The sequence below is a fragment of the Asterias amurensis genome, chromosome 21 (genome assembly GCF_032118995.1).
Source record: "Asterias amurensis chromosome 21, ASM3211899v1".
Classification (NCBI taxonomy): domain Eukaryota; kingdom Metazoa; phylum Echinodermata; class Asteroidea; order Forcipulatida; family Asteriidae; genus Asterias; species Asterias amurensis.
This window is the reverse complement of record NC_092668.1, coordinates 4,989,271-5,004,347: the sequence shown is the minus strand read 5'-3', so window position 1 is coordinate 5,004,347 and position 15,077 is coordinate 4,989,271. Positions and strand designations below refer to the sequence as shown.

The following is a 15,077-nucleotide window of genomic DNA, read 5'->3' as shown; positions in this document are numbered from 1 at the left end:
ATTATTATTATTATTATTATTATTATTATTATTATTATTATTATTATTATTATTATTATTATTATTATTATTATTATTATTATTATTATTATTATTATTATTATTATTATTATTATTATTATTATTATTATTATTATTATTATTATTATTATTATTATTATTATTATTATTATTATTATTATTATTATTATTATTATTATTATTATTATTATTATTATTATTATTATTATTATTATTATTATTAGTATTATTATTATTATTATTATTATTATTATTATTATTATTATTATTATTATTATTATTATTATTATTATTATTATTATTATTATTATTATTATTATTATTATTATTATTATTATTATTATTATTATTATTATTATTATTATTATTATTATTATTATTATTATTATTATTATTATTATTATTATTATTATTATTATTATTATTATTATTATTATTATTATTATTATTATTATTATTATTATTATTATTATTATTATTATTATTATTATTATTATTATTATTATTATTATTATTATTATTATTATTATTATTATTATTATTATTATTATTATTATTATTATTATTATTATTATTATTATTATTATTATTATTATTATTATTATTATTATTATTATTATTATTATTATTATTATTATTATTATTATTATTATTATTATTATTATTATTATTATTATTATTATTATTATTATTATTATTATTATTATTATTATTATTATTATTATTATTATTATTATTATTATTATTATTATTATTATTATTATTATTATTATTATTATTATTATTATTATTATTATTATTATTATTATTATTATTATTATTATTATTATTATTATTATTATTATTATTATTATTATTATTATTATTATTATTATTATTATTATTATTATTATTATTATTATTATTATTATTATTATTATTATTATTATTATTATTATTATTATTATTATTATGAAGAAGTTTATTTTATGCTATCTACGATACATCCTACAGAGCCGGATCCAGACTATGGATCTGAGGCGCTAAAGGGGTGATGTTATTTAATGGACAGAATTCTACGTAGTATGTGAGCTGTGCCGAGGAGTGCAATCTTCTGGACTAAGTTGATGCTTATGCTGCCAGGGATACGTTCAATGAATTTCTCCAGTCCTTTCTTTACTAGTCCCAGAGCTCCGATGACCACTGGGATTGTCTCGGTCTTCATACTCCACATTCTGCTAATCTCGATCTCAAGGTCTTTGTATTTAGACAGCTTCTCGGCAACTTTAATTGAGGTGTTTCGTTCGGAAGGTATTGACACATCAATTAGTATACACCTCTGGTCTTTCTTGTCCTTGATGATGATGTCGGGTCTGTTGGCTTTAATCTCTTTGTCAGTATGGATTGGCATGTCCCAGAGGATGGTGACTACATCATTCTCTGTGACCGTTGTCGGCTGATGTTTGTACCACTCCCCTGTCGTCTCTATGTTGTAATGCCTGCAAATTTTCCAGTGAAGGTACGCCGCTGTCTTATTGTGTCGATGAATAAACTCCGTCTTCGCCAGCTCTGGACATCCAGAGATAATATGGTCTACGGTTTCTTCATATTTTCCGCATATCCTACATTGTGGGTCTATTCCATCTTTGATGATGCGATGGTGAAATGATCTGGTGGCGAGACTCTGGTCTTGGGCGGCAATGATAAGGCCCTCCGTCTCTGCTTTCAGCCCGGTGTTTTTAAGCCATTGGTGTGTCTTCAGTTGGTCAACATCTGCTTCTTTCGTCCTTTTTGGATACTTCCCGTGCATTACCTTGTCTTCCCAGGTTTTCTGTAGTTGTTCATGACCCTTGGTTTTTGCTGTCTTCTTTACTCGCTTTGTATAGATAGTTGTTGCTTCATTATCTGATGGTGTGATTTCTGAGTAGTCAAGTTCTCTTTTGAATTTTACTGCTTCTTTTTTGATGGAGTAGAGCTTTTTCTTGTCATCATGTTGTTTCACTATTTGGAGGAGTGGGTCATTAGTTTTCGTCAGATAAGCATCTAGACCGATTGTGGAGGTTTTGAAGGTCAGTTCAAGCTGGATCAGGCCACGTCCTCCAGTTGATCTTGGCAGGTACATCCTGTCAATGTCTGCTTTTGGATGGTGCATCCTGTTCATGGTCATTATTTTTCGTGTCTTTGCATCCATCCTCTTAATCTCCGACAGTTTCCAGTTGATGATATTGAAACTGTACGATACTACAGGTATTGCAATGGTGTTGATAGCTTCAAATCGGTTGGCTGCATTAAGTTCACTCTTCAGTATCATCCGCACTCTTCTATAATACTCTTTCCGGACCTTCTCCTTCATGGCTGAGTGTTGTATGCCGTTACCTTCATTTATTCCAAGGTATTTGTATGTACCCTCTTGGTCCATCTCCTTGATTTTAGTGACAGTGTCAATGTCTAGGTCTGTTGTTTTGGTGAGTTTTCCCCTTATGAATGTGGCTTTGGCACACTTATCGAGTCCGAACTCCATCCTGATGTCGTCACTGAAGGTCTTCACAATGGTGAGCAGACCCTTTTGCTGGTTGTCATCCTTGGAAAATGTCTTGAGGTCATCCATGTAGACAAGATGGTTAAGTTTGCCATTTTCGGATGTGTATCCGTAACTACTGTTGTTCAGCAGGTTGCTAAGTGGTGCTAGCGCTAAACAGAAAAGTAGTGGTGATAGTGAATCTCCTTGGAAAATCCCGCATCTAATGTTAATCGGTCTTGATGTTAACGACCCTTCTGCATGGTGGAGATTCAAGGTGGTTTTCCAGTTCATCATGCTTGCTGTGATGAAGTTGACAGTAGTTGGACATATTTTGTAGATTTCAAGGCATTTTCTTATCCAGGAATGAGGTACACTATCAAATGCCTTCTTGTAGTCAATCCACGCTGTTGATAAGTTTTTTTTCTTAAATTTGGCTTCTTCCATTACGGTTTTGTTGATCAGTAGCTGGTCTTTGCAGCCATAGCTTCCTTTCCTACACCCTTTCTGTTCTACTGGTAGCAAGTTGTTTTCATCAAGGAAGCTATACGTCCTCTCTGTTAGGATGGAGGTGAGGATTTTGTACATTGTGGGCAGGCAGGTGATTGGTCTATAGTTCTTAGGGTTCCGAGTCTCTTCCGACTTTGGAAGCAGGAATGTAGTTCCTCGTGTCAGCCATTCCGGGCATTTCTCTGGGTGTTTGACTATGTCGTTGTAGGCCAATGCAAGATCTTCGTGGATGCTAGGCAAGTTTTTGATCCAGAAATTCGCAATTCCGTCTAATCCCGGTGCCTTCCAGTTATTGGTTTTATTGATAGCTGCAGTGGTCTCAATGGTGTTTATATCTGACCATTCTTGGCTCGTTACATCTGTGTATTGGTCCTGTTGCTGTTGGATCCAGGTAGCTCGGACGTTGTGCATTTTGTTGTTTTCAAGGATCTTACTCCAAAACTCCTCAACTTCTTCTATAGTGGGTGGCTCGGTGACATCTATCTTCTTATTGCTAAGCTCACGGTATAATTTCTTTGCATCTTCTTTAAAGATCTTGTTTTGCCAAAAGAACTTGCTCCTTTTTTCAAATCTTCTGAGTCTATGTGCCTTTGCTTGGATCCGTTGTTTGAGTATTTCTTTGGCAGTTGATATGTCTTCCTTACATTTGATTTTAAATTTTCGTTCCAGATGTTTTCTTTTCCTGTCTTTGATGTTGGAATTCCGTTCAACTTCACTCAGGAGTGATAGTTGTCCACGTAGTTTCTTAATCTCCTTCTCTATGTTCTCCTTCCAAACAGGCTTCCTTCTCTTCCGCTTCCGTTCTTGCCTAGGTTTCTCTTCCACTGTGTCTGCAATGGTTGAGGCGGCTGCATGTATGAGTTGGTTTATCTCTGTTATGTTCAAAGGTCTCGTCATCTCACCTGTGATATTTTGGATGGCTTCATTGGCGAGTCTAAGGACTTCTATGGATAGGTTTTTCTTTATTTTGGGGATTCGTGGTCGTTGTTTGAGAGACGTTTCCTTCAGTGTTTCAAATTTCTGCTTTATGTTGTTTATCATTTCGTTTAACTTTACATTGTCTCCTTCTTGGGTAGTCTCTGTTTGGTGTTGTGTCAATGGGGGGTCAACAGTGGCATTTCCTGTTGGTTCTGTTTCCTCAGCAGCGGTAGCTATCTCATCTGGATTGTCACTAACTATATCGTTGTGGTTGATGATGCTCACCCTTATCTGTACTCTGATGTTTTCAAGTTCCATTTCTGTTAGACGTTGTTTGGATACAATGTCACGTCTAACGTTGGAGAGTTTGTTAGCATCTAGATTCAGTCGATCTGCTGGGTGTTTTTTTCGCCAGATATTGTAGGCGGCTTTGGTTGTTGATGTCTCAGTCGGGTTTAGAGAAGCGGTGTAGAATGCTTCCATAACATCTTTATACTCTTCCCGGGACCATTTGTTTCTTGTGACTTTTTTCGGGTTTCCAGTGGTTGCACATAGGGGGCCATTTTGAGGTGCGTCCTCTGCATGGGGTTCCTCTAGTACTTGGTGGGTAGAGCTTGTTCCAGCAGCATACTTTTCGATCCCAATCTGGTTCCTCACTGGAGATCGTGGTCCACGTTGACCCGCGTGACGACCGATGCGGTTTGTTGATCTGGCAAGTTGGAGTGGCGTATTGTTACTAGCTGTCGGCAGGGCTCTTTCGGTGATTGGTATAGCTGGGTTGCCAAACATGCGTTGCCTGGTCCGCCGTGACATGGGCGAAGGGGGTTGAACTTCTGCGCTCATTATTATTTTGTAAGTTACGTCAACAAAGGCAACACTACAAATCGTTGTGCGTAGATCTTTGCTTCTGCGTCGTTATGGGAGTTCTAAGGCGATGCGTTAAAGGCGCGGGCGTTGTGTTTTCCCGCACCGAACAAAGATGCACCACCGAATTTAAATTTGTAGTGTATATTTATCGATGAAAAACTACTTTTCTCACCTCCGTTTTGCAGAAAGTTGATGTCGTAGTAGTTCCTTACTTTCCCAGTGCTGTCTATGTCACACGAATTGTACTTACTCCAAACTTGGTGATTTTCTGTTCAGGGGATCTCCAAATTTTATGTCAAAATTACGGAGCACGATGTTCGCCCTGTTTACTGGCCAAATCTTATTATTATTATTATTATTATTATTATTATTATTATTATTATTATTATTATTATTATTATTATTATTATTATTATTATTATTATTATTATTATTATTATTATTATTATTATTATTATTATTATTATTATTATTATTATTATTATTATTATTATTATTATTATTATTATTATTATTATTATTATTATTATTATTATTATTATTATTATTATTATTATTATTATTATTATTATTATTATTATTATTATTATTATTGAAATATTACACCCAGACAGTCACATTTCGTGTCGTTTACTTCTCGTAGCTTTTTACAACCATAATTTGTTTACACATGCCGTCTAGTTTTGTGCACGGCGCTCTCTGGTCGTTATTAATGCGACCCTTACTGCAATTTATATTATTCATGATTAGTATTATAATTATTTGCCGAATGTATTTAGCCCTATACTTATGATATATAGATAGATAGATAGATAGATAGATAGATAGATAAAAGGTTTATTGGAAATAGCCATCACAGCATAAAAACTGAGTTGCAACTATGATACAATATTTTAAAAAGATTAAAAGGACATCAAAAAGAGAACAACAATTTATATACACAAATTACTATATAAAATACACAAGCAAAAAGGGGAATAAAATTAAACAGCAACCACACACCTTTGGCAAGACACACGCCACGCAGCACACACAAAAAGGACCAAAAGCGCATGTAGACATATGGACTAAACAAACACAGCATTTTTTAGTCTAATTAATTCGTTAACGGAAAAAAAACTTGATTTTCTTTTGTTTATTTTCTTCTCAATATTACATGTTCACATTGGTTGAATTGTGATTGAACAATTAAAGTTATCATTCGAAAGGACAAGTAAAACAGTTCGATTGTTTTGGTAAAAGAGTGTCAGGTCAATAAAAAATTGTCATCCATGCCGCTATTTCGGGGACCGCCCCACCCCCCCCCCCCGCCAATTTATTTACACTAAACAAAAATAAGCAAACATTAACTATGAACAATAATTTGGCCTCTGTCAATATGTTTTTACATGACAATGAGATTGTCCACGAAATTTGATAAAATGTATGTACTTACCCCCCCCCCCCTGAAGTTGTATTTGAAACATTCCTGTCTGAATACTTTAGATACAGATCGTAAATTAAGTTTATTAAAATTAAAGTAAATTTGTGCAGAAAGTTAGTCGGAGTGAAGACCAGGTATTCAGGGGACTCAAAGTCTGGTCGAAACCAGCGTGATGATCACCCATTAGAACCTTTAAGGGGTGGCTATTTCCGATCCCTCCTTTACTTTCCCACCCGGAATAATCACCCTTTCCTAGTTTGTAGAGACATGACGGACCCCAATCACTTACTGGTGCCAGCAGTAATAGTCATGTCCCTTTGGTACGGGAACAGGATTCGAACCGGATGTCCCAGCTCTGGACAGCCCGCAATTGAACTATCCAGTGCACCGTGTCGCCACAGTGCCCGTTGGTGTTTGAAGCCGGTTTTTAACCCTACTTATATAATTCACTGGCGTATTTATTATAAGCAAAATATACAGAAACAAAAAACACGCCCGGGTATTGAACCCAGGTCTCGGGGCTTCCAGCTAATTCGCACCTCATGTAGCTACGGCGCGATCTGGATTGGTATAAAAAATAAAATAATAATATATTGAAACATAATTTCAATACAAAACAAAATTAAACACGCCAGACGAAAATACGGGTGGGGTTTATAATGTGAAGTTTTGAAAAGATTTGTTATCGTGGGAGCTGTTTTAAATTGTACAAATTGACCAAACAAATCTTGAGAAATCGAAAAGGTAACGGTGGGACTTTCTCTGTGCTCTTCAACGTTTAGTTGTTGTACAACCGCGCGGCACTATAGGCTTGTGGCTCGGCGACTGGAAGTGGGTTCCAGGGTGAATGTTTATATATGAAGAGTCACAGTAAACGGTGAGTACAATATAAAGAAACGTGAGTACTTTGACAATTCTTGTCATGCATTTATTTAGATGTTTCGTGTCATTATAGCTAAAATTACAAGGGGGCTCATCAAGTTTAGGACACAAGTAAAAATGCTGGACTTAGGCTTACCCCTTGCGATTATTTTAATTTGGGTCAAATTTGATAAAATGTCTGTACTTGCCCCCTTAAATTGTGTTTAAAGAATTTCGGTCTGAATACTTTAGTATACATATCGTAAAGTTAATTAAAATTAAAAAATAATAATATGCTGAAACAAAATTTCAATACAAAACAAAATTAAACACGCAAGACAAACATAGGCTTGTGGCTCGGCGACTGGAAGTGGGTTCCAGGGTGAATGTTTATATAAGAAGAGTCACAGTAAACGGTAAGTACAATATTAAGAAATGTTGTACGCTGAGAGTACTTTGACAATTCTTGACATGCATGTTTCGTGTCTTTTAAGCTTAAATTACAAGCGGGCTTATCAAGCTTAGAAAACAAATAAACATGCTGGACTTAGGCTTACCCCTTGCGATTGTTTTAATTTAGGGTCAAAATTGATAAATATCTGTACTTACCCCCTGCAATTGTATTTTAAACAATCCGTTCTCATTAATTTAGTATACAGATCGTAAAGTTAATTAAAATTAAAGTAAATTTGTGCAGAAAGTTAGTCGGAGTGAAGACCAGGCATTCAGGGGACTCAAAGTCTGGTCGAAACCAGCGTGGTGATCACCCATTAGAACCTTTAAGGGGTGGCTATTTCCGATCCCTCCTTTACTTTCCCACCCGGAATAATCACCCTTTCCTAGTTTGGGGAGAGACATGACGGACCCCAATCACTTACTGGTGCCAGCAGTAAAAGTCATGTCCCTTTGGTACGGGAATAGGATTCGAACCGGGTGTCCCAGCTCTGGACAGCCCGCAATTGAACTATCCAGTGCACCGTTGCCAGTGCCCGTTGGTGTTTGAAGCTGGTTTTTAACACTACTTATATAATTCACTGGCGTATTTATTATAAGCAAAATATACAGAAAAGAAACACGCCCGGGTGTTGAACTCAGGTCTCGGGGCTTCCAGCTAATTCGCACCTCATGTAGCTACGGCGCGACCTGGCTATACATGATAATTAAAATAAAATAACAATATACTGAAAGAAAAATGTCAATACCAAACCAACCTAAACACGCAACTATAGACGAAAATACAGGTGGGGTTTTAAACTCCACCCGGGTTTATAATGTGAAGTATTAAAAGGTTAGTTATCGTGGAAGCAATTTTAAATTGTACAAATTGACAAAATAAATCTTGAGAAATCGAAAAGGTAATGGTGGGACTTTCTCTTTGCTCTTCGGCGTTTTATGAAGCCCCATTAGTGCCACTTGACATGTGCATATATGTTTCACTGAATGAGATGTATTTCACAGCACCGCCACTTATATCTTGTGGCCGCCACTTATTATCTTGCGGTCGCCACATATTATCTTGCGGCCGCCACTTATTATCTTGCGGCCGCCACTTAGTATCTCGCGGGCGCCACTTAGTATCTTGCGGCCGCCACTTATTGTCTCGAGGCCGCCACTTATTATCTTGCGGTCGCCACTTAGTATCTTGCAGCCGTCACTTATTATCTTGCGGTCGCCACTTATTATCTTGCGGCCGCCACTTAGTATCTCGCGGCCGCCACTTAGTGTCTTGCAGCCGCCACTTATTGTCTCGAGGCCGCCACTTAGTATCTTGCAGCAGCCACTTATTATCTAGCGGCCGCCACTTAGTATCTCGCGGCCACCACTTAGTATCTTGCGGCCGCCACTTATTATCTTGTGACCGCCACTTAGAATCTTGCGGCCGCCATTTATTATCTTGCGGCCGCCACTTAGTATCTTGCAGCAGCCACTTATTATCTAGCGGCCGCCACTTAGTATCTCGCGGCCGCCACTTAGTATCTTGCGGCCGCCACTTATTATCTTGTGACCGCCACTTAGAATCTTGCGGCCGCCATTTATTATCTTGCGGCCGCCACTTAGTATCTTGCAGCAGCCACTTATTATCTAGCGGCCGCCACTTAGTATCTCGCGGCCGCCACTTAGTATCTTGCGGCCGCCACTTATTATCTTGTGACCGCCACTTAGAATCTTGCGGCCGCCATTTATTATCTTGCGGCCGCCACTTAGTATCTTGCGGCCGCCATTTATTATCTTGCGGCCGCCACTTAGTATCTTGCAGCAGCCACTTATTATCTAGCGGCCGCCACTTAGTATCTCGCGGCCGCCACTTAGTATCTTGCGGCCGCCACTTATTATCTTGTGACCGCCACTTAGAATCTTGCGGCCGCCATTTATTATCTTGCGGCCGCCACTTACTAAACCCATAGGGCTTCATAACGGTCAGCCCAGCTTGGGCACAATTCGAATGCAGCCATCTGTATCCTTGGTGATTTCCTTGTCTGTTTGAGTTTTAACAATAAACATGGCAACATCTAACAAGTCAGATATGTGTTTTCTTCTGAAAAGTCCAAGCTTTCTCAATTCACGCTTTAGGGTCCGCATACTGATTATGATTCTATGATTGGCTGCTAAAGAGCACAGTATTTCCCTGTAATTTAAAGGAACACGTTGCCTTGGATCGGACGAGTTGGTCTATAAAAAGCGTTTGTAACCGTTTTTTATAAAATGCATATGGTTGGAAAGATGTTTTAAAAGTAGAATACAATGATCCACACAAATTTGCCTCGAAATTGCGTGGTTTTCCTTTCACTGTGCGAACTAACACGGTCGGCCATTTATGGGAGTCAAAAATTGAAAACAGACATTGGGACAGGTTGTCCTTCATAAGGACGTACAGTCATGCAAATGTTGTCGGTATTTTGCAATGTTGGACAACATGGAACGGGATTTATTGATACAAGTTTATGTCCAGCTGCATGTCTTTACGTCCTTATGAATGACAACCTGTCCCAATATCTGTTTTCAATTACACAACTTGAAGTTGCGGCTGCTAGATACAAGTGGCGGCCGCAAGATACTAAGTGGCGGCCGCAAGATACTAAGTGGCGGCCGCGAGATACTAAGTGGCGGCCGCAAGATACTAAGTGGCGGCCGCGAGATACTAAGTGGCGGCCGCGAGATACTCAGTGCACCGCTGCTTACTCGCTGACAGTTAGTTTTGCGCATGTGGGAAATTGTTGACGAGCGCCCCCTTGAGTTAAAATCGTAAACAAAACATCGCCTTTCAACCGTTGAAAACGATCTGGGGTCATCGCGATTTTTGACCAATTAAAAGCCAAGATGGAAAACTAAACATGAATATGCAATGAAGTTATTTGCGATGGTCGGATTTTGAGTCGAATTGATCCTTCAAAATCTACGTAATGTGAATTTTCTTGTTGAGAAATAGACCTCACACATAAGAAACATATAACAACTAATGTTTTCCACTCAAAATGGAGAAAGCAAACCCTTTGAAAACAATTCCCTGTTTATTTTTGTAGCACATGACGACGTTCTGGTGAAGCATTTTTATCAAGAGTAATGTACACAAGCATTGGGCAATTGCGCTTTTTGTGAGGTGTGCACATTGTAATAAACATTGTGCATTGTATGCGTTTGTTTAGTTTGTAAAACTATGTGAAACATGTAGGCCGCGTCAGAAAAACGTCGGTGGAATCCCACTGATTTTGATAATTCCAGAGGGTTTGCTGCTATATAAACGGAATAATTTGATAAAATAATAATTTTCCTCTACAACAAACATTGTTTTAATATCAGGGAAATTCAATTTTACTAACAACTCTAACAAAACTCATCGTTGACGTCATTCGGTCTCGGTTTTAAAGTCATAGAAACATGCACAAAACAGCGATGGGGTCACTGCTATGAATAATTCATCTCATGTTGGACTTTCTGAAAATCTCGCGCATGCGCAAAACTATTTGGCACTCGATGTAGAGCTCTGAACAGCGGTGAGTGGCGGCCGCAAGATACTCAGTGGCGGCCGCAAGATACTCAGTGGCGGCCGCAAGATACTAAGTGGCGGCCGCGAGATAACAAGTGGCGGCCGCAAGATAACAAGTGGCGGCCGCAAGATAATAAGTGGTGAATAAGTTGCGGCCGCAAGGTACTAAATGGCGGTGCTGTGAAATACATCTCATTCAGTGAAACATATAAGCATTTGTCAAGTGGCACCCGGCCGATAAGGCTTCGTAGTGATTGAAATTTGGCAACCTGGTATTTTGGGTACGTACTTGAAGTCATGGTGGTATAGAGTGAACAAGGACGTTATATAAACGTTTTAATAAAACTATTCCCAAAATTTGCATGAAGTAAATAATTAACTTAAAACGTTTACTTCACGATAGATTACTGCAAACTACTTTTACACCATGACTAGAACTACGTTCCCAAAATATCACTTTGCCAAATTTCATAAATTATTATTAACCTGAAAACAACCCCAGTGGTCATAAATTTCAAACTGGCTCCCTATAAAAGCATATGACAGGGAATTAATCCTATGACAGTTAATACAATAAATCAAAACCACTGTTTTGAGTTAAAACAGTCCAAAGGGTTTAGGTTCAGCATGTATATCCAGTGTGGACCAACAAATGCAAAGGAGTGTTTCTACCAAATATTATAGAGCGCCGCAAGGCGCAAGATGCGGAACTGAAGCTTTATCTATTGTTGGAACGTGAAATACGCACAATCTACCTGCAGTACCCTAATCCCCTTTGTTATATATCTACAGGGATATGCGGCGTTTTTTCATGCGTGACTTCGGTTTGAATACTATTAGTCAAAAAGGCTTCTGGAATTCGGTCATTTTCAGCCTTTGCTGAAAAGTCTCAACCAAAATAATGTACCAGTAAATTGAAACGAAGAGCATGTCTGTCGTTATGTATAAAAAACAATCGGTGCAACTCAAATTTTAAAAAGAGAACTTTGTACGTAAAAAATGGCTTCAAAAATGTTGGCATGGTACCTTGACCACCAAGCTTAAGTTAGTCAATCACAAAAGCGCCCGTCTATACCATGGGCTGAACGAGCCAATAACAATAGCCCCCGTCTATTGACTCCTCATCATTCAGCCCATGGTATAGACGGGCGCTTTTGAGCCCATGGTATAGACGGGCGCTTTTGAGCCCATGGTATAGACGGGCACTTTTGTTATTGACTAACTTAGGCTTGGTGGTCAAGGTACCATACCAACTAAAAACAACATGCTGCCTTATCAGTCGATGATGTCATCGTCAGCCAATCACCCGTGCAAGAAAACCATTCTGTCTAATAATTGACTTTTTCGTAATGTGACATTTGGATTAACGGTGGACGAAATCGCTGTATTCTGACTGGACTAGGAACGATCCGGTCTCGCTTTTAACATTTCCAGATAGAATATGAAATAATCTATCCATACATACTAATTTGGGGACTGTCGTTCATAACGGGAAAATTTGCCGTGTTTTGTGATTTGTTTTCTCCGTTTTTGCAGCCACTTTTCACGTACAAATTTATCTTTTTAAAAATTGAGTTGCACCGATTTTTTTCTTTACATAACGACAGATATGCTCTTTGTCTCAATTTACTGGTACATTATTTTGGTTGAGACTTTCCAGAAAAAGCCGAAAAAGACTGAATTTCAGAAGCCCTTTGTACTAATTAGTATTCAAACCGAGGTCACGCATGAAAAATCACGCCAACTCGCGCAGATAAATGACAAAGGGGACTTATTAAATCGAGTGTTCTGCGGGTGGAGTGCGCATGGGTGCCATTTCAACAAGTGAATGTTTTGTTTCCCATTGATAGGAATGGTCATTGTCTGCACTGATCCGCACAGGTCTATTGTTGTATCAAAATAGTTACGAAATGGCATCCAGTTGGATTTCACATTCCAGCCCGAGTTCCGCATCTTGCGCCTTGTTGCGCTATATAATCTTTGGTTTCTACCCTTCCATATCAGAACACTAAACAAAACACAATTACTCCGACATTTGTATCCAATTTGAACCCAAAATTGGAAGAAGAAAAATCACAAGGGAACGCACAAGACCGTGCAACAATGAGAAGAACCAACATTTAAATGGGCAGGAGGGGGGGGGGGGCAACGACAACGGCCGGGAAGCGCGCGGCCGGGAATGTCTGACATTTTTCATCGTGGACTTTGTTTAAAACATTTCAAAATAAGGGTTTAACAAGACTATAAGATTTGATCGAAAAAGTAAATAAAAAATCCGAAGTGGAAGGCCTAAGTCCAGCAAATGTATCAAACAGATTTGAACCCATTATTGAAAATTCACAAGAGGTAAGTCCAGCAACAGTGTGGGCCGAACTAAAGAAAAACACAAGGGGTTAGGCCAACTTTTTGTCCAATGTTGACTACAATTATAAACAATCACAAGGGGGTAAGTCCAGCATTTGTATCCAATTTGGACCAAAATTTCAGAAAAACAGAAGAAGTAACTCTACTTTCAAAATAAGGCCGAACACTAAGAAAAACACAAAAAGTCAGATTCTTTTTTCAAATTTGGACCCAAACTTTAAAACAAATTAATAAACCGTCACTAGGGGTAGGTCCAGCATTTTATACAAATTGAGGCGAAAATTTAAAAATCATGAGGGGGAGACCGTGCAACAATGAAAACCAACATTGAAATGGGGCCTAACGAGATGACCGGTGTCATGACAAAAACTGTCCGCTGGCAATAAGTGTCCGCTCATTAGCATATTGCGTTCTGATTGGTCAAGTGTCTATGACGTCTATGGCATGGCCAGGAGTGTAGCTTAGAAACTAATTACAGCTTCCGTCATGTCCGTAGTCGAGACAATTCACAGAGAACAAAACGATTGATATTTTGCTTATGAATTTTATTTGATTTTGTATTGGATGTCTATAATATACATACATGTATTAAAAAAACAAGTTCAGTACTCAGTAAAGAATGGCAAACAGCACATGCTTGTTCATTACACACCAAATAATATTCTAATTTAATTAATAATCTCAATTAAATACCATTTATTAACAACAGTTGTGGAACTTTATAAACTAAATACACCATTAATTTTTTCTGGCAATTATAAATCTGTAAAACTATTCCCGTAAATTATACCGTTTTTTTTTTTTATATTTTTATTTGGCACAAGCCCTTCTGTTTTAAGGTACTGTACACATTTGGTAGTTGTCAAAGACCAGTCTGCTCACTTGGTGTATCTCAACAAACCTGTACAAATTTGATTTCAATTTGCCGTCGAGGTTGCGAGAGAATAATGAAAGCTGTGTGCTTTCGAAGCTTGAATTCAATTCCGCAAATAATTTAGCGAGAAATTACTTTTTTTCTCAAAAACTCTGTTACTTCAGAGGGAGCCATTTCACACAATGTCAACAGCCCCCCCCCCCCCCCCCCGTTGCTCGTTAACAAGTACATTGTAAGTTTTATGCTAACAACTATTTTGAGTAATTACCAATAGTGTCCACTGCCTTTAATTACCGACTTATTAACAGATTGGATTACAGCGTATTATTAACCATCTAAATCAATTATGTACTGACTATAAAGATCAATATACTTCAAACACGGTACAAAGTAACTCAAATTGTTAAAATTGCAGTGAATTTCTTTGAACAGTTAGGTAATATCAAGAACTAAAAGACAGCAATATATTAAAAAAAAAAAAAAAAATAACGGATGTGAAATAAATCTATGAAGTTATCACGGCACATCTTTTACAAAAAGGTTGCCCGCTGTCTTGAGCTACTTTTTTACAAAAAAATACACACTCATATTAAAATGCAAGCTACATACATGCTTCATCTGAGCTAACTATACATTGGCTTCATAAAATAGGTCAAAAATCCAGGGGAATAAACATAACAAATTACCAAGCAAATCAACTCAAAATTATCACGAGCAAAAAGTTACACATTTAGGGGACTGTACATGTTTGGTAATT

The 15,077-nt window shown here is 37.6% G+C and overlaps 1 protein-coding gene across 1 annotated transcript; it reads right to left on the bottom strand.

The window, feature by feature from the left end:
• Positions 1 to 1,057: 1,057 nt before the first annotated feature.
• On the bottom strand, positions 1,058 to 4,789 carry LOC139953355 (uncharacterized). Its single transcript, XM_071952863.1, has one exon. The coding sequence runs from the start codon at positions 4,787 to 4,789 to the stop codon at positions 1,058 to 1,060; it is 3,732 nt and encodes a 1,243-aa protein (XP_071808964.1).
• Positions 4,790 to 15,077: the final 10,288 nt, after the last annotated feature.